The sequence below is a fragment of the Schistocerca nitens genome, chromosome 10 (assembly GCF_023898315.1).
Source record: "Schistocerca nitens isolate TAMUIC-IGC-003100 chromosome 10, iqSchNite1.1, whole genome shotgun sequence".
Taxonomy (NCBI): domain Eukaryota; kingdom Metazoa; phylum Arthropoda; class Insecta; order Orthoptera; family Acrididae; genus Schistocerca; species Schistocerca nitens.
This window is the reverse complement of record NC_064623.1, coordinates 81,873,055-81,894,638: the sequence shown is the minus strand read 5'-3', so window position 1 is coordinate 81,894,638 and position 21,584 is coordinate 81,873,055. Positions and strand designations below refer to the sequence as shown.

Below are 21,584 nucleotides of genomic sequence, written 5' to 3'. Positions count from 1 at the left end.
ATGAATAGCAGACTGATGCCCTTAGATGTTTAATCAGCATTAGCAGCAGTTGAGTATTGTTGAGGTCGCACCAGTATTAATAACTGAATTAAACTCCCAGTGCCCGCTACAGCCTTTGAATGCGACATGTCTTATGTGGGACAAACTATTACAATAGTCAAGGCAGATTAAGGTATATCAGCAACACACTTGTCTAGAACAGGCAAGCAAATCAGCTGTCCCTAAACACTGGGCCGGCCGCGGTGGTCTCGCGGTTCTAGGCGCGCAGTCCGGAGCCGTGTGACTGCTACGGTCGCAGGTTCGAATCCTGCCTCGGGCATGGATGTGTGTGGTGTCCTTAGGTTAGTTAGGTTTAAGTAGTTCTAAGTTCTAGGGGACTGATGACCACAGCAGTTGAGTCCCATTGTGCTCAGAGCCATTTGAACCTAAACACTGGTTTGAATAAGATGAGACTGTAGTCTGTATGAAATTACTTTATAGTTGACATCTGTCCTGTATTATTACAGTGTTGCGACATCAGCTGCTGTCTGATTAAAGGCGATATGCGAATGTGACAGTTCACTTCACAAGTGCTGAAGTGCTGTTTGTGTAATGCAGAGTGATGTTGGGAGCAGCTGCCAGCAAGTATGGTGGGAACCTGAGAGACTCTGCTCACAGCTGATTTTAAGTGACCAATGACTGAACTGCAGCAAATGACACATTTACACTCATGTCCTAATCTAACCACAACTTTGTGATGTACAATGTATCTGAGAAAACAGCAGTCTACAACCTGCAGCAGAACTATTAATCACGCTCGCTTTCTTCACAGCAATGATTGAAAGCAGATCTCTCTGAGTACATGAAATACAGAAAAATTACAGTTTCAGCACTAAAGGTGGAACTGTAACTTCCCACTTTCATCAGTTACCTGAAATTACCCTTATACTGGCTATGTGAGCTGATGCAATACCAACCAGTGAGTAGTCCTGGTTGATACTCTGTCACATTGTGAGTGACACAAACAGACTCCAAATGAAAAAAAGAATGATAGGAAGAAAAAATAAGAGCAAATAAAAAAATCAGCTTGATGACGAAAATGGTGTGACAAAAGATTAAAAATAAAAAAAAATTAACTAATTACTTAAATATAATAATAATAATAATAATAATAATCTGAGTAAGTTGTATAAAGATTTATAAATAATAAAAAAATTAACTGACAAGACTCGAACCTGCGACATACTGCATGTCGGTACTGAAACTTAACTATTGTGCTATAGCACTGCTTACTATTCTGGTGTTACGTTAATTCTCATATAGAACCACTTGCAAGAATGGTTTGCTGCTTTCAAAATCTTTGACCTTACGGAATGCTGTATGAAGCTTAATTGTTGTAGGGCAATCCCTGTGATGATGATAATTGAATATGTGGCCGAATCGTGTCTTTTGCAAGAGGATCCAGTAGTGTTTGGCTAATTCTGTGTATAAAATGTGCATATTTAGTTACCATCGTTTTGTGTGTGTCCCTTGTTGGATGGTTATCATGTCTGATGAAATGCAAATTAAAAGGGCCAGACCCAGGACTCAGTGTCCAAACACATCACAAAAAAAAAGCCATAAAATGAATTGTAAGTGAACTGACCATTTGTTATGACTGGCAACAGTTAACAGTTCGGGCATGATGTTGAGCTCTCTGACTAGAGGAAGACAGCTCCAAGTGTGAGAAGTGTCACTTATCAAGTAATTTTAATCAGACTATAGTATAAGTGTGCAAATTTGAAGCTCTTTGGACATCGTAATTATGGAATCTATTGAAATAAAGATGTTGGAAAGCCCAATACATTGTGAAGGGCATATCACTTTAAATAAGAGTCTGGCTCCCAATTTCTTAGTATCTCGCAGGCCAACTCATCTACCGCAGGTGAAAATGCTGGGAGAAAGTATGTTTAGTGAAATACAGTGTGAAATCTGAAAAACAAATGAGCATCAAAGTTTGTGGTGGGTGCCAGTACTGAAACTTGGCTGTAAATAGCAATGTGAGACCAAAAATGGTCCACAGTGTCGTTGCAGTTGAGGTAGGGAGCACATCACCTGAAGAAGACATCTGGGGCAAAATATTGTGCACAAAATGAAAACAACTACACAGCTGTAAGCCAAAGGCATGCAGATAGGTTCCAGTTGTGTTGCCACTTTATTTACCCAAAGCACCGTGCCTGCCAGTTTTCGATTTGCAAACTTTCCTGACCGTAAAAGTTTTGTTTATTTCAAGGAAGAGAAAACTATAACTTCTATCCATATTTTTTATATGCTTAAAGACATTATAGATATCTTTACCATAAATGAATTTCAGATTTATTACATAATTTTTGTAGTACACGGAGGCAGTAAAGTGGAGTGCTGTGATTAATACCTTCAGACAGTGCTTGTCTCAGTGACCTTAAACATTGAATGCCAACTAATTTAAATTAGTCTAAAAGTGGGTAGCAATTTGCACTGATTTTTATGTCACAGTTTGCTACCAAAATGACCTAGAGATTTACAGCATAGAAATGTGTAATTCTTATTATTCCCTGTGAAAAGAATTTTAAATTAAAAAGGGAAATAAATAAATAAATAAAAATAAAATAAAAAGTAGGTAGGACTATATTTCAGATTGAAAGTCAAGTTAGTTGAAGTATTGAAATTTGAACTTCTGTGGGATGATTTTTAGTTACGTTGTTTTCCAGCAATGTTCATTCTGATCGATCCAGTGGTCTGTCTTTACTTGTGCCTCAGGAACGCCGCCGATATGAAAATCCTCACAAGGCTTTCACTTTTCGGATGCACGGTTACGAATCTGTTGTGGGTCCCGTCAAGGGAGTTTACAATCAGAGTGCTGGGCCCAATAAGCCACGAGGGCATTCTCTGCTAGTTGGTGAGAGGCCAAATTTTGTCACCATCCTAGCACTCGGTAAGTACTGGCGACTGTTACTTGTTACAGGGGAGGAGATTTTGTTCCATTTTCTTTACCGATTCAGTCTTTCTCTATCATTAAGTGCTAGTTGATCATAAATTTCTGTGAGAAAATTGTTCCTCCTCTCTTTGTTATGATTTCATCACTATAAGTGATTCTTTGAGCAAATTGTGAATTGAGATTTGATATATCAAGAAATCAGAACATTTTTATAAATTTCTTAAATGATGACATTTTTGCCATTGATTGTATACATTTATTGTAAATGCATTCAATGTCAAATATGTTGCTGCTTAAAAAATTCAGTGAGACTGCAAAGTCAAATAAAACACAGTTTATAAAAATTGTTATCATTATGAGAAGGTACAATTGTATAATTTAACTGATTGCTCTCACCTCTGTTTCACTCATTCTGTAACACTCCTGCCCCCTTTTTAAAGATACCTTCAATAGTTGAACATTGAAGGTAAGGTGTTTACAGTGAGTACGCGTCATGTGCTAATTGTTTATACCTTTGTTTAAGAACAGTCATTAACTTTTGATTGATCAGAAATTACATTGAAGTAACAGAGTATGTACAAGTAAATTCAACTCAACTATTATTGTACTTTCCCAAAATTCCACTCTCGGCAGTTTTCTAAATTTCAATTGCAAAACAAATAATGACATTGACATTGTGAATTACCTGTGAGATTTGTATTTATTGAAATAGTTTTGCCGTTGACAGTCATCGTAAATTAATGCTGATTTTCTTTGTGTTGCTTGCTAACGACAGACTGGTAATAGAATTTAGGACAAATGACTTCACATTTAAATCAAGCATGATTTTCCTAAATACAATACTTCCTGTATGTGAATGAAAATAAACAATTTTTGAAAATATAATGTAATTGGATAGATAAAAAAACTACTCACTAAGTGATAACAGGAGAACACACACATAAATTTAATTTGGAAGCTTTTGGAGCCAGTGGCTCCTTCTTCTGGCAGAAGGTTTGAAGGAGGAGGAAGAGGGGTGAAAGAAAAGGGCTGCTGAGATTTAGGAAATGGGGAGAGTTCAGAAAAGTTGGCCAGAACACCGGGATCTGACTGACATTTTCCTGACTCTCCCCATTCCCTTAACCTCACCAGTCCTTTTGGGTCACTCCTCTTCCTTCTCTTTCAACCCTTCTGCCAGAAGAAGGAGCCACTGGCTCTGAAAGCTTGCAAATTTAAATACCTTCATATGTGTATTTTCCTGCTGCCACTTCCTGTATTTTGACCTGCAGTTTACATTGCTTGCAGCAAGTGATTTCTCTAAAGGAATTAGCTTTTAAAACTTACCTTCCTGTATGCTTAGTGCTACCTTTAGGGTGACTAATTTGTGTAACTAAATAGTTTAATAGTTGTTATGATTTTCAGAGCAATACAATATAAGGATGAACTTTATTCACGTGTATCTCATATCACGAATGAAGTACAACTTTCAGCTCATATTTCTGTTTCAATGTTTTATACATATTTTCTTAATATTTTCTAAGTATAAAATTATTGCAGGAAAAAGTAATCTCATATTAGATAGATGTAGATCTTAATCATAATTTAGATATGATTGCAGATATTTATATCTTTGCCTGTTTTGCAGGTTTTTATAATTTTTATTCTGGCATAAGATTGTTTCCAATGAAGTACGTGACAGTTGAAGCCTACTCTTCACTCGCACCACTCACCATTTACTCGTGTGTCGCCACCTTACAGTGCGTGACGCGACGGCCCGCCTGCCCAACGGCGAGGGCACGCGCTCCGACATCTGTGAGCTGCTGCGTGACTCTCAGTACTTGGCCCCGATTGCCCAGGAGAACTACCTGCATTCTGTGGTGAGCGGGGCACTCGACCGCCTCCACTACGAGCCGGACCCCTGTGTCAAGTACGACACCAAGCGGAAGATCTGGATATACTTACACCGTGGCCGCTCTGAGCAGGAATTTGGTATGTTTTCTTATATCTTCGTGCCAGAGCTCCACTTGCTGTTGGAATAAACAGGTTTCGCATTTTATGCTTAATGAATATACCCTCTCCTGTTCAGTGAGTTGTTATCTTCTCTTCCAAGTTATTCGCTTTGTGCCAGAAATTCCCATACAATATTTAAAAGATTAATCACATAGACTGAGCAGTACAATAAGATTATTTGCTCACAGTGCTTTTGTTTACTGGAAAGTATCGTTTTTGGAAATGCTGAAAAACTTGAACAACATTTCTGCTTTGGGTAATGAATGACATCTCTCTTTAAACGTGGGGTGATTGGAAGACAATTCCAGAAAGAACTTGATAGTATATTATTACAGGATTTGTGTTGAATATTGTTAGCACATCAAATCATGTAACTATTAGGGGGCATGCTATGAATTGACATGAAATGGGAAAGTATTAACAAAGGTGAATATAAGACTAAAATTTGTTGGACAAGGATGCTAGTGGGATCAGTTCTGGAGTATTGTTCCTGTGTTTTGAGTCCTTATCAAGTAGGCTACTCAACAGACATGGAACAAATTCAGAGACACGCTGCAAGGTTCATAATAGGAGTTTGAATAATTGAAACGGAATGTTCAGATTATGCATGTGTTCTGTGCAGGATATGGCAACTCTACTCTGTGCCTCCACATGTTGTGCCACAGTGTCAGTCGTAAAGTAGTTTTGAACAGAGTGTAGATAATATTTGACTGTGAAGGGGCTAACTAAAGATTGTAAGTCAAAGTGATCCACAGAAATGGCCAAGAAAAACTGATGTAATGTTTGATGCTTGTTTTGTGCCACATCAACATCACTATTGTGCTATTTTAACTTGTTATGGTATACTGATGCCTCTACTTTAGTCTTCTTCTTGTTTCTTGTTTATCCTGGCTTCTTGAGATCTCTTATGAAGAGACACAATACAACACGTTCAGTAGTGACGTGGGACAATCGATGAAGTTACACAACAGTTAGTAATTTAACTTTTGAAATTGCCGGTTTATTGGCTGTTAGAACTTCTAGTTTAACAAGTATATTTAGGAACGACACTACAACACATATATGTCACAGAGTAAGTTAACATGTGAACACGTTAGCATTCAGATAAGCACTGAGTCTCAGTCTAGTGGCCGCTGCTCGGCTGGCCGCTTAGGTGGCGCCGCTGCTGCATGGCTGGCAGGCAGACAGCGCCACACGTAGAGGACGTGCGTAATTGCGCGGCGGCACTTTAAATGATCGGCGAGTCACAACACTTTTCCCCCCTTTGAAATTGTTGCACTGGTCTTGATGGATGTGTCCTGGAGACTGCTGACGTCCATAGGCGTTGTGTGACTCGACGTAAAGTCTCGAGGAGGAGGCTTCCCGTACGGACGGAAGTGTCCCCGATGATACCGGGTCGAGATGACAGGAGACGTAGGGGTCGAATCTGCTGGGGCCCCACGCACCAATCTGCCCGTTGCGGCAAGTCCAGTTGATATGACAGGAGACATGGGCGATGCGTCAGCGTCTGTTGGAGGAGGAGGCGAGCAGATGTACTCTGACACTGGTTGGTCCTCCGGTTCCCGCATGGGCACGTCGTCTGGTGGCATCCGTTCTGGTGCTGGCATCGCGATGACGGGTAGAGGGCGGCGTTGTGAGTATGGAGATGTGCCAGGATCCCGAGCATCAGGGAGAGTCAAGGGTGGTGTGGCGGCATTCGGAACAGGTGTTGTTGGCACCCGAGGCCGAAGCTGGTCCGAATGACGCACTGCAACACCTGTGTCCGTCTGGATTTCATACAGGCGTCTGCCACGGTGTCTTAAGATGCGGCCCGGGCTCCATTTTGGCCGCCTGCCATATCCCCGTACCCAGACGAGGTCGTCGGCGGTGAACCGGCCAAGTGACGGCACCCGCGGCCGGGAGGTGGGAGGCCGCAGAAGATGAAGTAGAGTGCGGGGCTGTCGGCCATGTAAGAGCTCAGCCGGGCTGTGATCGCCCATGGGGGTGAAACGGTAAGACGCCAGGAACTGGAGAAGCGCCTCATCAGCAGCAGAAGAAGTCAGAAGTTTCCGCATTTGAGCCTTAAACGTGCGGACCAGTCGTTCAGCCTCACCGTTGGATTGTGGATGGAACGGCGGGGCCGTGACATGCGTAACACCGTGACGAGCACAAAAATCCGCAAAGTCAGAAGAGGCAAATTGCGGACCATTATCAGTAACAAGAGTAGATGGGAGGCCTTCCAAAGAAAAAATGCGGGCGAGAGCACTGGTGGTTGCCGCGGTGGTAGGTGATGTGCAACGGACAATGAAAGGAAAGTTAGAGTAGGCGTCAATTACGAGGAGCCAATAAGTACCTAAAAAAGGTCCCGCAAAATCAGCATGAATGCGCTCCCAGGGCTTCTCAGGCGAAGGCCACAGTGACAAAGATGACTTCGGGGCAGCGGCCTGTGACGCACAAGGGCCGCAGGCAGCGACCATGTGTACGATTTCAGAGTCGATGCCAGGCCAGTACACATGACGGCGCGCCAGAGATTTGGTGCGCGACACACCCCAGTGCCCCTGGTGAAGGAGGCGCAAGACCGACGCACGCAAAGACGCGGGGACCACAACACGCGGCGAAACATTGTCAGTGGAGAGGAGGATAACACCATCCCTAGCCGTGAGGCGGTAGCGCAAAGGGTAGTAGTTCCGCAACGGATCAGAAGTCTTAGTGGACGGGCGATCAGGCCAACCCGTCTGAATACAGCGTAAAACCCGGGAGAGGGTAGGGTCAGAACCCGTAGCAGCCGCCAGCCTGTCCCCAGTGATGGGGAACCCGTCCACAACCCGCTGCTCGGCAACATCCAGGTGGAAACACAAAAGTTCGTCCCTATCGAATGCCTGATCAGGGCCCATGGGGAGGCGAGACAAAGCATCAGCATTCGCATGTTGAGCCGTTGGCCGGAAATGAATCTCATAGTTGAAACGGGACAAGTAAAGAGCCCAACGCTGGAGGCGGTGTGCAGCCTTGTCGGGAAGTGACGTGGATGGGTGAAACAAGGAAACAAGTGGTTTGTGATCCGTAACAAGATGAAATTTTGTGCCATAGAGAAAAACACCAAACTTATGAAGAGCATAAATGATGGCCAAAGCTTCTTTCTCAATCTGAGAATACTTTTGTTGGGCATCCGTGAGCGTTTTGGAGGCATAAGCAATGGGTTGTTCCGAACCGTCAGAAAAACGGTGCGCAAGGACTGCCCCAACCCCGTAGTGAGAGGCGTCTGTAGCAAGGACAAGATGTTGGCCAGGTCGATAAGTAGCTAGGCACGGGGCCTGTATCAGCATAGTCTTCAATTTCTGGAAAGCCGCGTCACATGACGCGGACCAGTGAAAAGGCACGTTTTTGTGCAACAGGCGATGCAACGGCTGAGCCACCGACGCTGCAGACGGTATAAACTTGTGATAGTATGCTATTTTCCCCAAGAAGGCCTGCAGTTCCTTAACAGACGTAGGGCGAGGAAGGGCATCGATCGCAGCGACAGTTTGTTGAAGCGGACGAATACCATCCCGAGAGAGTTGAAACCCCAAGTACGTGATAGATGCCTGAAAAAATTGTGATTTCTGAAGGTTACACTTAAGACCTGCAGTCTGTAAGACAGTAAAAAGTGTGTGGAGATTTTGAAGATGTTCGTCAGTGGTGGAGCCCGTGACAACAATGTCGTCCATGTAATTGATACACCCAGGGACAGGGAGCAATAATTGTTCCAAGAATCGCTGAAAGAGAGCAGGGGCGCTAGCAACCCCGAATGGCAGGCGTTGGTATTGATAGAGGCCGAAAGGCGTGTTAAGGACCAGAAACTGCCGGGAAGCAGCGTCGAGAGGAAGTTGATGATAAGCTTCTGACAGGTCAATTTTAGAAAAATACTGCCCTCCAGCGAGTTTAGTGAACAGTTCTTCAGGACGGGGCATAGGGTAAGTGTCGATGAGGCATTGAGCATTTACTGTGGCTTTGAAATCGCCACAGAGACGAATAGCACCATTGGGCTTGGCAACTACAACGACAGGAGAGGACCACTCACTGGAAGTGACAGGAAGCAAGACCCCTGAAATAGTGAGACGATCCAACTCCTGTTTGACCCGATCACGAAGGGCCACAGGAATGGGCCGAGCCCGAAAAAACTTAGGCCGAGCAGTGGGTTTGAGCGTGATATGAGCTTCAAAGTCGTGTGCACGGCCTAACCCAGGAGAAAAAATGGACGAAAAGGTCGTCGAAAAGAATCCAGTTTAGCATAAGGAATAGCGTCGGAGACAATATTGACAGAGTCATCTATGGAGAACCCAAAAACGCGGAAGGCATCGAAACCAAAAAGATTTTCTGCGTTGCCCTGGTCGACCACAAATATGGGAACAGTGCGAACGACGGATTTGTAAGATACCTCAGCATTAAACTGTCCCAAGAGAGAAATCTTCTGTTTATTGTACGTCCGTAATTGCCGAGTGACAGGGGACAGGAGTGGAGAACCCAGCTGAAGATACGTCTGAGAATTAATTATAGTGGCAGCAGAACCGGTATCCACTTGCATGCGAACATCTCGACCAAGGATTTGGACAGTGAGGAATAACTTCCCGGAAAGGGAAGAAGTGCAATTGACAGACAACACAGAATCAGAATCAGCGTCATGTTCATGGACGTCATTTATGCGGTCGGATTTACAAACGGAAGACACGTGACCATTCTTTTTGCAATCGTGACACACAGCCCAACGTTGTGGACAATCCTCGCGTGAATGTTTCGTAAAACACCTTGGACATGAAGGAAGTTGCCGGGGATTTTGCTGCAGTTTCTTAGGGGTTTGTTTACGGCTTGGCCGAGGCTGCGCGTGGGAGCGCACTGCGGCCACGTCGGCCGGTGGGGACGCGCCGCGCGCGTCGTCAACAGCGCACAGAGGTTGTATTTCCCCGACGTCACCCCACGCTTCTATTTGTGCCCCAGCGGCGCGAGAAATTTCAAAAGACTGCGCAATGGAGAGAACTTCATCTAAAGTTGGATTCGCCAACTGAAGGGCACGTTGCCGAACTTCTTTGTCGGGCGCCGACCGGATAATAGCATCCCGTACCATGGAATCGGCATAGGATTCTTTGTGAACATCAGTAACAAAGTGACACTTTCGACTGAGGCCGTGAAGTTCAGCAGCCCAAGCGCGATAAGATTGATTGGGTTGTTTGTGACAACGATAAAAGGCAACACGAGAGGCTACCACATGCGTTTGCTTTTGAAAATAGACCGACAGAAGGGAACACATTTCAGCAAAGGACAAAGACGCAGGATCCTTCAAAGGGGCCAATTGCGACAACAACCGATACATTTGAGGCGAAATCCAGGAAAGGAACAGAGACTTACATGCTTGTTCGTCCGAGACATAAAATGCCAAGAAGTGCTGTCGAAGACGTTTTTCATAATCCGCCCAGTCTTCTGCCGTCTCGTCGTAAGGAGGAAAAGGAGGTACAGCCAACGACGAGAACCGGCCCGCATTTGACGCCGCGACGAAATCGCGAATCGCCGCCGTTAGAAGCGTTTGCTGTTCAAGGAGATTTTGCAAGAGTTGCTCGACAGTAGCCATGGAACCCTATGAGCCAACGGTGAAAAGGAAAAATCCACTACCTCGTCGCCAATTGTTAGAACTTCTAGTTTAACAAGTATATTTAGGAACGACACTACAACACATATATGTCACAGAGTAAGTTAACATGTGAACACGTTAGCGTTCAGATAAGCACTGAGTCTCAGTCTAGCGGCCGCTGCTTGGCTGGCTGCTTAGGTGGCGCCGCTGCTGCATGGCTGGCAGGCAGACAGCGCCGCACGTAGAGGACGTGCGTAATTGCGCGGCGGCACTTTAAATGATCGGCGAGTCACAACATTGGCATTTCTGGAAATAAAATCACTCTCATACTCTCAAGCGGTCAGGAAATTTCATGTAACAGTTTGTATGTGTAATGGGACTTATTATGTCGCAAATTGTTCTAATGAATTAATTAATCTGCATTTCACTGTTGCTGAGCAACATAATAAACAAGGTGATATGTGTCTCAATTAAAACAGAACCTTGATATTTTGAATACACTTTTGGTTCATTTTTGTCAAAATCAGCACGTGTCAAAATTAATTTCCAACTTTGTGCATTAAGTCCAAGCACATTTGCAACTATTGTACGCGATTCACTGGACAGTTCGATCACGCACTAGCGTATAACATATTTCAAATCGAACGCGCAGATTTCAGTTTTCCCTAACGGGCCAAATGACTCTTTTGTAATAACGTGATGTGTCTATCTCACATAAAGTCTACATGAAACTGGATTTGTCTCCATTCGAGTGAAAATCACAAAAAATAAAATTCACCGCACAGGTCAGCAAACTGTACACATGCACTTTTTGCACTGTAAGTGATAACTTGTCTCAGAGTAAAAGCCGCACATAAATTCACACTTTTTCATGTACACAAAATTCAAAACACCTTCATATTAAACAGATAAATTATGGCCTGCAATTACTTATTAACATTTCCCTTTCTGAATAAACTTCAAGAACTTGCATTTCATAATCAATAAAATTTTATCGCCTTAAAGAAACTATTAGTTTGCTAAAACGAATTCAGGTTACAGTCAACTTGTGTCTAGATGATGATGTCATGAATCGATACTTGCTTTGAATGAGTGAAATACCTGTACTGAAAAAAACTATCCGTTGAGTAATTTAGTGACTTTTATAACAAATTTGGTACCCCTTGCATCGCTACACTGGGAAAAGTGTAAAACAAGCTTTAAAGCTGCATGTTAGATCTAGATTTTCCCATTAAGTGGAAGGAAGGGGCTGTTTATTTTATATTATTTTTCACTCTTGTTTCATATCTGTATCTACATTTACATGACCGTTCTACATTTTACACTTAAGTGTCTAGCAGAGGCATGGAAGCACATGCATATTATATCTCGAACATTCCATTCTAGAATAGCATGTGAGGAAAAATGAATACCTGAATCTTTCCATCCAGTCTCTGATTTCTCTTATTTTATTATGTTGATCAGTTCTCTCTGAGTAGGTAGGAGTCAACAAAATATTGTCACATAATTTTTGAAACAATCTTGCCACAGTGGGAAACGTCTTTGTCTTAATGATTACCACACAACTCATGTATCATATCATGACCCTCCTCTTCTTTTTTTATGATACTACAAAATTAATTCCTTCTCACTAAACTTTTTCTGTGTTCTTCGCCAATCCTATATGGTAAGGATTCCGTGTCATGTGGCAGTACTTCAGAAAAGGATGGACAAGTGTAGTACAGGCAGTGTCTTTAGTATGAGGGCGTGCTGGAAGGTAATGCCTCCAAATTTTTTCTATGAAAACTTTGTATAGCTTTTTAAATCAAACAAATGTTGTTAAGATTCTGCATCTTTAATCTTCGTAGCTACATATTTATTTCTCAACGTAGTCACCCTAGCGACAAATGGGTTTTTTCCAACAAGAGACCAGTTTGTTGATACCATCACTGTAGAAGCTTGGCCTTTTAGAGAGAGCCACAACCTCACCTCTGCCTGCATTGCTTCATCACTATCAAAGTGAAATCCTTGTGAGTGGTCTTTAACTTTTGAGAGCAGAAGATAATCGGATGGGGCCAAGTCAGGACTGTATGGAGGAAGATCGATAATAGTGAATGTATTGTAGCGAATTGTTGCAGATGTTGCAATGCTCATGTGTTGTCTGGGATTATCGTGCTGAAGGAGAGGGTGTGCCATATGTGGACAAACTCTTCAAATTAGAAACTTGATTACAGCAGGATGTTTCTCATACACCGACATAGTCACATTATTCACCATCATGTTGCAAGCTACACTTTGAGACCACTAGTAGCAGAGGCCTGCAAATATGAAGACATGAAGAATAAAGATGTAGTATGTATAATCTTCATTTTATTTAAAAATCTTTGAGTGTTTATGTAAAAAATTTGAAGGCCTTAGCTTCCAGTGTGCCCTCGTAGATTTGTTGCATCTTCTAAATCTGTAAATAAAACACAGCCTTTCCCACAATATTTTCTATGTGGTAGTTCCAATTTAAGTCGTTTGTAGCTGTAATCTCTAGGTATTTTGTTGTATCAACTAGTGTGGAGGACCTCATACTTTTTTTTTTTTTTTAAGGGCTAATTGCCACTTTTTGCACCATGCAGATATATTTTCTAAATCATAATCATTTTGGCCTTCTGATGATTTTACTAGTTGTAGTGAACAGTGGCTTCACCTGAAAACATTTGAGTGCTGCTCATCAACATCTAGATTAAGAATAGCAGAGGGCCTATAACACTTCCTTGTCAAACTTAGGCATCACTTTAGTTTTGCTACATGACTTCCTGTCAGTTACTATAAACTGTGACCTTTCTGATTGGAAATCATGACTAGCCACACAACTGAGTCTTTACTCCCTAGGCACGTAATTTAATTAGAATCCACTTATGAGGTACGGTTCAGAAGCCTCCTAGAAATATAAAAATATGGAAGCAACTTGAGATTTTCTACTGGCAGCACTCAGTACTTCATCCAAATGAAGAGTCAGTTGTGTTTGACAAGAACAATATTTCCAGAATCCCAGATAGTTATATGTCAATAGATCATTTCCTTGTGTCTGCTACAGACTCAGAGGTTTTCTTCATAGGGAATTGTCAATTGTAATTTGAGTTAATCTACCTGTAAGGAGAAGGCAGATCATTTGAGATAATATTTCTTTTGCAGAGAGACTCCACCAGCAACAACAAGGTGTGACGAAGGCTAAGAAGCCCCTCGGACCACGTAAGCCCAGTGGACGGCGCCCGAGGCAAGAATCTCAGCAAGGGGGTGTGCTGGCCAGCATCACTTCTGGAGAGCAGGTGAGTCTCTGGCAGTTGTGAGCTCCTTACTACAAATGACCCATGGATTACTTTTACTAAATTTGAGGATAAGATGAAAGCTTCGAGTCCAGGCAGTGAATGAGTGTCCCTAGAATGAATATTTTACTCTGCAGTGTAGTGTGTGTGTTGTTCCCTACGTCGACATACATACTCCACAAGCTACTGTGGTGGAGGGTACCTTGTACCACTAACTTTCCTATCTTGCTTGCAAACGGAGTGAAAGAAAACAACCACATGTGTGTGTTGTCTGCATGAACACTCATTTCCCTTGTCTCGTCTTCGAGCTCCTTACACTAAATGTGTGTTGGCGGCAGTAGAATTGTTCCCTAAATGTTCTCATTAGTGTTTCACAAAAGGAATGTCTCTCTCACTCCAGAGATTCCCATTTCAGTTCACAGAGCATTTCCATCATACGCTGATGTTGATCGAAGATGTCGTCCCTTAACCTGGCCCGGTGGGGTTTCCAAACACTCGAGCATTACTCAAGAATGGGCCGCACTTGTGGTTTATTAGTGGTCTACTTTACAGATTAGCTACTCTTTCCTAAAATTCTTGCAGTAAACCTAAACTGACCATTTGTCTTCTCTACTACCACCCTTTTGTGCTCTTTCCAGGTCCAATCACTTTGCAACGTTACGCCTAGATATTTAATCGCTGTGACTGTTTCAAGCAGCACACCGCTAACACTGTAACACTATGGGTTTGTTTTTCCTATTCATTTGCATTAACTTACATTTCTCTACATTTTAGCTAGTGGACATTCATCACACCAACTAGAAATTTTGCGCAGGTTGTCTTGTACCCTCCTACAGTCACGCAACAATGGTACCCTTCTGTACAGCAAAACATAATTAACTAACAACATCAGCTTGCTGCTCACCCAGTCCATCATATATATATATATATATATATATATATATATATATATATATATATATATATATATATATAACAGAGGGAAACATTCCACGTGGAAAAAATATATCTAAAAAGAAAGATGATGAGACTTACCAAACAAAAGCGCTGACCCTCTGGCTCCTATCCTTGTAACTGCCCCCGGTGCAAAACCTGTCCCATGCACCCTCCCACCACCACCTACTCCAGTCCTGTAACCCGGAAGGTGTACACGATCAAAGGCAGAGCCACGTGTGAAAGCACCCACGTGATTTACCAACTGACCTGCCTACACTGTGATGCATTCTATGTGGGAATGACCAGCAACAAACTGTCCATTCGCATGAATGGACACAGGCAGACAGTGTTTGTTGGTAATGAGGATCACCCTGTGGCTAAACATGCCTTGGTGCACAGCCAGCACATCTTGGCACAGTGTTACACCGTCCGGGTTATCTGGATACTTCCCACCAACACCAACCTATCCGAACTCCGGAGATGGGAACTTGCCCTTCAGTATATCCTCTCTTCTCGTTATCCGCCAGGCCTCAATCTCCGCTAATTTCCAGTTGCCGCCACTCATACCTCACCTGTCTCTCAACAACTTCTTTGCCTCTACTCTTCCACCTCGACTGACATCTCTGCCCAAACTCTTTGTCTTTAAATATGTCTGCTTGTGTCTGTATGTGTGGATGGATATGTGTGTGTGTGCGATTGTATACCTGTCCTTTTTTCCCCCTAAGGTAAGTCTTTCCGCTCCCGGGATTGGAATGACTCCTTACCCTCTCCCTTAAAACCCACATCCTTTCGTCTTTCCCTCTCCTTCCCTCTTTCCTGATGAGGCAACAGTTTGTTGCGAAAGCTTGAATTTTGTGTGTATATTTGTGTTTGTTTGTGTGTCTATCGACCTGCCAGCGCTTTTGTTTGGTAAGTCTCATCATCTTTCTTTTTATATATATATATATATATATATATATATATATATATATATATATATATATATATATATATATATAACAGAGGGAAACATTCCACGTGGGAAAAATATATCTAAAAAGAAAGATGATGAGACTTACCAAACAAAAGCGCTGGCAGGTCGATAGACACACAAACAAACACAAATATACACACAAAATTCAAGCTTTCGCAACAAACTGTTGCCTCATCAGGAAAGAGGGAAGGAGAGGGAAAGACGAAAGGATGTGGGTTTTAAGGGAGAGGGTAAGGAGTCATTCCAATCCCGGGAGCGGAAAGACTTACCTTAGGGGGAAAAAAGGACAGGTATACACTCGCACACACACACATATCCATCCACACATACAGACACAAGCAGACATATTTAAATATGTCTGCTTGTGTCTGTATGTGTGGATGGATATGTGTGTGTGTGCGAGTGTATACCTGTCCTTTTTTCCCCCTAAGGTAAGTCTTTCCGCTCCCGGGATTGGAATGACTCCTTACCCTCTCCCTTAAAACCCACATCCTTTCGTCTTTCCCTCTCCTTCCCTCTTTCCTGATGAGGCAACAGTTTGTTGCGAAAGCTTGAATTTTGTGTGTATATTTGTGTTTGTTTGTGTGTCTATCGACCTGCCAGCGCTTTTGTTTGGTAAGTCTCATCATCTTTCTTTTTATATATATATATATATATATATATATATATATATATATATATATAACAGAGGGAAACATTCCACGTGGGAAAAATATATCTAAAAAGAAAGATGATGAGACTTACCAAACAAAAGCGCTGGCAGGTCGATAGACACACAAACAAACACAAATATACACACAAAATTCAAGCTTTCGCAACAAACTGTTGCCTCATCAGGAAAGAGGGAAGGAGAGGGAAAGACGAAAGGATGTGGGTTTTAAGGGAGAGGGTAAGGAGTCATTCCAATCCCGGGAGCGGAAAGACTTACCTTAGGGGGAAAAAAGGACAGGTATACACTCGCACACACACACATATCCATCCACACATACAGACACAAGCAGACATATTTAAATATGTCTGCTTGTGTCTGTATGTGTGGATGGATATGTGTGTGTGTGCGAGTGTATACCTGTCCTTTTTTCCCCCTAAGGTAAGTCTTTCCGCTCCCGGGATTGGAATGACTCCTTACCCTCTCCCTTAAAACCCACATCCTTTCGTCTTTCCCTCTCCTTCCCTCTTTCCTGATGAGGCAACAGTTTGTTGCGAAAGCTTGAATTTTGTGTGTATATTTGTGTTTGTTTGTGTGTCTATCGACCTGCCAGCGCTTTTGTTTGGTAAGTCTCATCATCTTTCTTTATATATATATATATATATATATATATATATATATATATATATATATATATATATATATATATATATATTACCTAAGAAGCCTTTGAGCCACTAACATATGTGGAACCTGTTCCGTACAATTGGACCATTAACAGCCTGCAGTGGGGCACCGTATCTAACACTTCTCAGAAATCTAGGAATACGGAATCTGCCTGTTGCCCTCCATCCACAGTTTGCAGGATATCGTGTGAGAAAAGGGCAAGCTGATTTTCGAATGAGCAATCCTTTCAAAATCAGTGATGATTTGTGGACAGAAGCTTTTCTGTCTCAAGAAAATTTATTATGTTCTAACTTAGAATATGCTCAAGAATTCTGCAGCAAAGTGATGTTAAGGATATTATCTGTAATTTTCTGCATCTGTTCTCTTACCATTCTTATATATGGGAGTCACCTGCACTTTCTTCCATTTGCTCGGAACTTTGTGCCAGGTAAGAGATTGGTGGTAAGTGCGAGCTAAGTAAATGTGTTATAACTTCAAGTTGAACAAATATATTTCAAGGATGACGCAATACATGAAAGTCACAGATTAAGTAAACAGAGTAAGACATGTGTCACTTTAACAGTCAAATCATAACTGAGTCCGAGTCTAGCGGCTGCTGGTTGGCTGACCGCTTAAGTGGCGCTGCTGCTGCATGGCTGGCAGACAGCGCCGCATGTAGAGGACCCGCGTAACTGTGCGGTAGCACTTTGAAAGATCAGCGAGTCACAACAAAATGGCCAGCTTCCTGGAACATTATAACCATGTTTCACACTGCTGCTCACTGCCATAACTCTGCCTTACAAGGCCGTGCTCTTAGCAACTGAGCTATTTGTGCACAACTCGTGCTCCGGCTTTAGTTGTGCTTTGACAAGAGAACACTGTGATGGGTACTGCTTGCAATCGAGATTTGGAGGCGGTCACCTCAGAAGAGGCCACGACGACAAGATGACAACAGCAACATTTGTCGGGCTGGAAGAATACGTGACTGGTTTTCTGAACATTCCCACCCGATTGCTTCTTGATTGGCTTGCAAAGTCACCTGACTTGAACCCCATACAAAATCTGTGGTACATGTTGGAACAGTGGATAAAATGCTGACACCAGTATCTCTGCAATTTGTTAGAACTGTGCTATAATTTCCTTAGTGAGTGGCTTAACCTCAATGCAATGTATGTTCACAATATTGTAGACCCAATTCCCAACAGAACCCAGACAGTTATTAAGTCCAGGAGCAGAGTTACATGGTATTAAATGATGTGAATGTAGCCATATATGGAAGTGAAATGTGGACAATAAACAATTGAGGTAAGAAGAGAATTAACCTTTTTGAAATGTGGTACTGCATGAGAATGCCAAAGAGAAGATCGGTGTATTAAGCAAGCAAATCGAATTGAGGGACGAGGGGGTGGGGGGACCGGGACCTTATGGCACAACTTGACTAAATGGAGGGAAGGAGTGAAAGCACACATCCAAAGGCATCAAGGAGTTGTCATTTTGGGATTGGAGGGAAGTGTGGGAGGTAAAAGCTGTAAAGAGAGACCAAGTCTTGACTGCAGAAAGCAGGCTCAAATGATCATAGCCATGCAGAGATGAAGGAGCTTGCACAGGATAGACTAGCATGGGCTTGTGATATATACTGAAATGACAAAAGTCATGGGAAAGCTATATGCACATATCCAGATGGTGGTAGTATCACATACACAACATATAAAAGGGCAGTGCATTGGCAGAACTGTCATTTTTACTGAGGTGATTCATGTGAAACAGTTTCCAACTTGAACATGGTTGCACGATGGGAACTAACAGACTTGGAACCTTGAATGGTAGTTGGAGCTAAATACATGGGACATTCCATTTCAGAAATCATTTGGAAATTCAATATTCTGAGGTCCATAGTGTCTAGAGTATGCTGAGAATACAAAATTTCAGGTATTACCTCTCACCAAGGAGAACCCAGTTATTTACAACCAAGAGCAGCAGCATTTGCTTAATGTTGTCAGTGCTAACAGGCGTGCAACACTGCGTGAAATAATCACAGAAATCAGTGTGGGATGTACAACAAGCATACCAGTTAGGACATTGTGGTGAAATTGGACATTGTGGGGAAATTTGGTGTTATTGGGCTAAGGTAGCAGATGACCGATATTAGTGCCTCTGCTAACAGCTCGATATCGCCTGCAGTGTCTCTCCTGGGATTGCAACCATATCTGTTGCCTCTAGACAACTGGAAAACTGAGGCTTGGTCAGTTGAGTCTTAATTTCATTTGGCAAGAGCTGATGGTAGGGTTTGAGTGTGGTGCAGACCCATGAAGCCACGGACTGAAGTTGTCAACGAGGCTCTGTGCGAGCTGGTGGTTATATAACACTGTGGACTTTGTTCACATGGAGTAGACTGGGTCATCTGGTCCAATGGAACTGATCACTGACTGGAAATAGTTATGTGTGGCTACTTGGAGACGATTGCAGCCACTCGCAGATTTCATGTTCCCAAACAATGATGTAGTTTTTATGGATGACAGTGTGCCGTGTCACCATCCACAATTGTTCACGATTGGCTGGAAGAACGGTCTGGGCAGTATGAGTGAATGGTTCGGCCACTCAGATTGCCTGACATGTATCCCATCAAGCATTTATGTCCCTTAAATGTCAGTTTGTGCACAAAATCGTGCGTTCGCTACACTTTCGCAATTATGGATGGCTGTAATGGCAACATGGTTCAGTATTTCTGCAGGGGACTTCCAACAACTTGTTGAGTCCGTGCCACGTTAAGTTGCTCCACTACACCAGGCAAAAGGAGGTCCAAAGTGATATTAGAAGGTATCCCATGACTCTTGACACCTCAGTGTAATCCTGTTGAACTTGCAGCTCTTTTCACAAAGCAGAGGTCATCTGCGACCATGTGATCTATTCCAAATCTATTACTTAAGATTAAAAATTCTTTGGAAAACAATAACCTAAACATCTATATAATAAAAGTTGGTTTTGATGTAACATAGCAGAGATATTCACTACAACATAAGATTGCTTCAAATTATCTGCCCCTTTATGTATTAGTCTCTATACTTATATCTTCTTTATCAGCAGTATTTGTGTGGTTCAGCTTCTGGTATTTACTTTCTGTGTTAGAATTATACCTAACTTTGCTTACATGTTTAGGAAGTCAGAATCTTTTTGAAAAGCCCTTTCAAGCAATGGGTGTATTTCAGTCAAAGCACAAGGTCAACGTACCTCAATTCTTATCATTACTTTTACTTAAAACACAATGTTTCAATTACTGTTAATTTATTAAAGCATTAATAAAAATACAGGGATAACTCTTGTAATAATTTCGCTGGGCAAAATCTGATTCCAGTTTCATATTTCTCTGGCTAAACAGAATCATTTGATAAATGCGATGATAACAACATTCTGTTTTATTTCTATTTTTACTTTTTCTAGTGATTGTTGTTTTTGTATGTTCTTAGCACTTCCACCCCCCTTTCAACATGTTTCACTCAATATGTTATAAACACAAGTTCCATGCAAATAGAACCAGAAGTTTGAGGGGACTTCTGAATGTTGCTCAGATGTGCTGAATTATCAGTATAACTTAAAATTATGTGAAACTTAATTTGATTCATAAGATGTCCTGATTCTAGCACAGGGATTGTTTGGCACCAGGAGATTGATGTCACAAGCCATTGGAATAAGCTGGCAGACTCAGCTGGAGGAGAGCACCTTGGCAGGTGTGCTGACAGTCGACAAGTGCAGCTAGCAGGTGGTTCGACAGCCACAGATGTGCATGTTTTCAAGATCATGTTCCATTGTTTGTACCTAGGTCTAAATATTTTAAGCTTTTGGGCAAAAAAGTCCTTCAGAAATAGAAAATACACACATTCACACAAGTGCAACTCACACTCCCTTGGCCATTTATTGTTATTCCATCCCGGACTTTTCATTGTTTGATTTTACTCAAAGCCATTGTTTTTATGAAGTTAAGATCACGTCAAATATGCAGGGTGTTGCAGAAATGTTGTGATAATCTTCAAGGGGTTGTAGAGGGTGTCTTGAGGAACAAATTCAGGACAGGAACCCACCTTCGGAAACATCATCCAATGATGCTAGAGTTCCATAGTTATAGACACCGGCACCTGTCACTAGGCCATCCATTCAGCAGCAAACATGACTTTGTACACTGATGGACCACAGGTGGAATGTCTCACAATGTTGTTTGTTATTCAGTGATTGTGACGGACAGCCACAGTCACCAGTGGAGAAGGTGGAGCTAGCTGCTGCATATACAGGCCTTGTCTCACATGAATGCGATGCTCTGTTACCTTGGTGTGTGACGCTTTTGGGCCACAGTTTGCATACAAAGTTTATTTTTCTCCTATATACCAATAAACAATGGAGATTTTAGGGCAGTTCCAGGAGAAGAATACGCTACAGATGGAAACCCTGGTCTGAAAAATCATCAGCCGAGGCAACAGAGCATCACACGCATACGAGACAAGACCAATTGACACCGCAGCTCGCTTCGTCATCCCCACCGATGATCGTGGCAATCGGTCACAAACACTGAATAA

General features: G+C 42.4%; 1 protein-coding gene across 1 annotated transcript in view; it reads left to right on the top strand.

The window, feature by feature from the left end:
- LOC126210087 (nuclear factor related to kappa-B-binding protein) overlaps window positions 1–21,584 on the top strand; it is a 211,228-nt gene that overhangs the window by 78,440 nt on the left and 111,204 nt on the right. Inside the window, exons 11-13 of the mRNA XM_049939213.1 lie at window positions 2,758–2,932; window positions 4,673–4,903; window positions 13,665–13,798. Of these exons, the coding sequence (XP_049795170.1) occupies window positions 2,758–2,932; window positions 4,673–4,903; window positions 13,665–13,798 (540 nt within the window). The remainder of the gene's footprint in view (window positions 1–2,757; window positions 2,933–4,672; window positions 4,904–13,664; window positions 13,799–21,584) is intronic.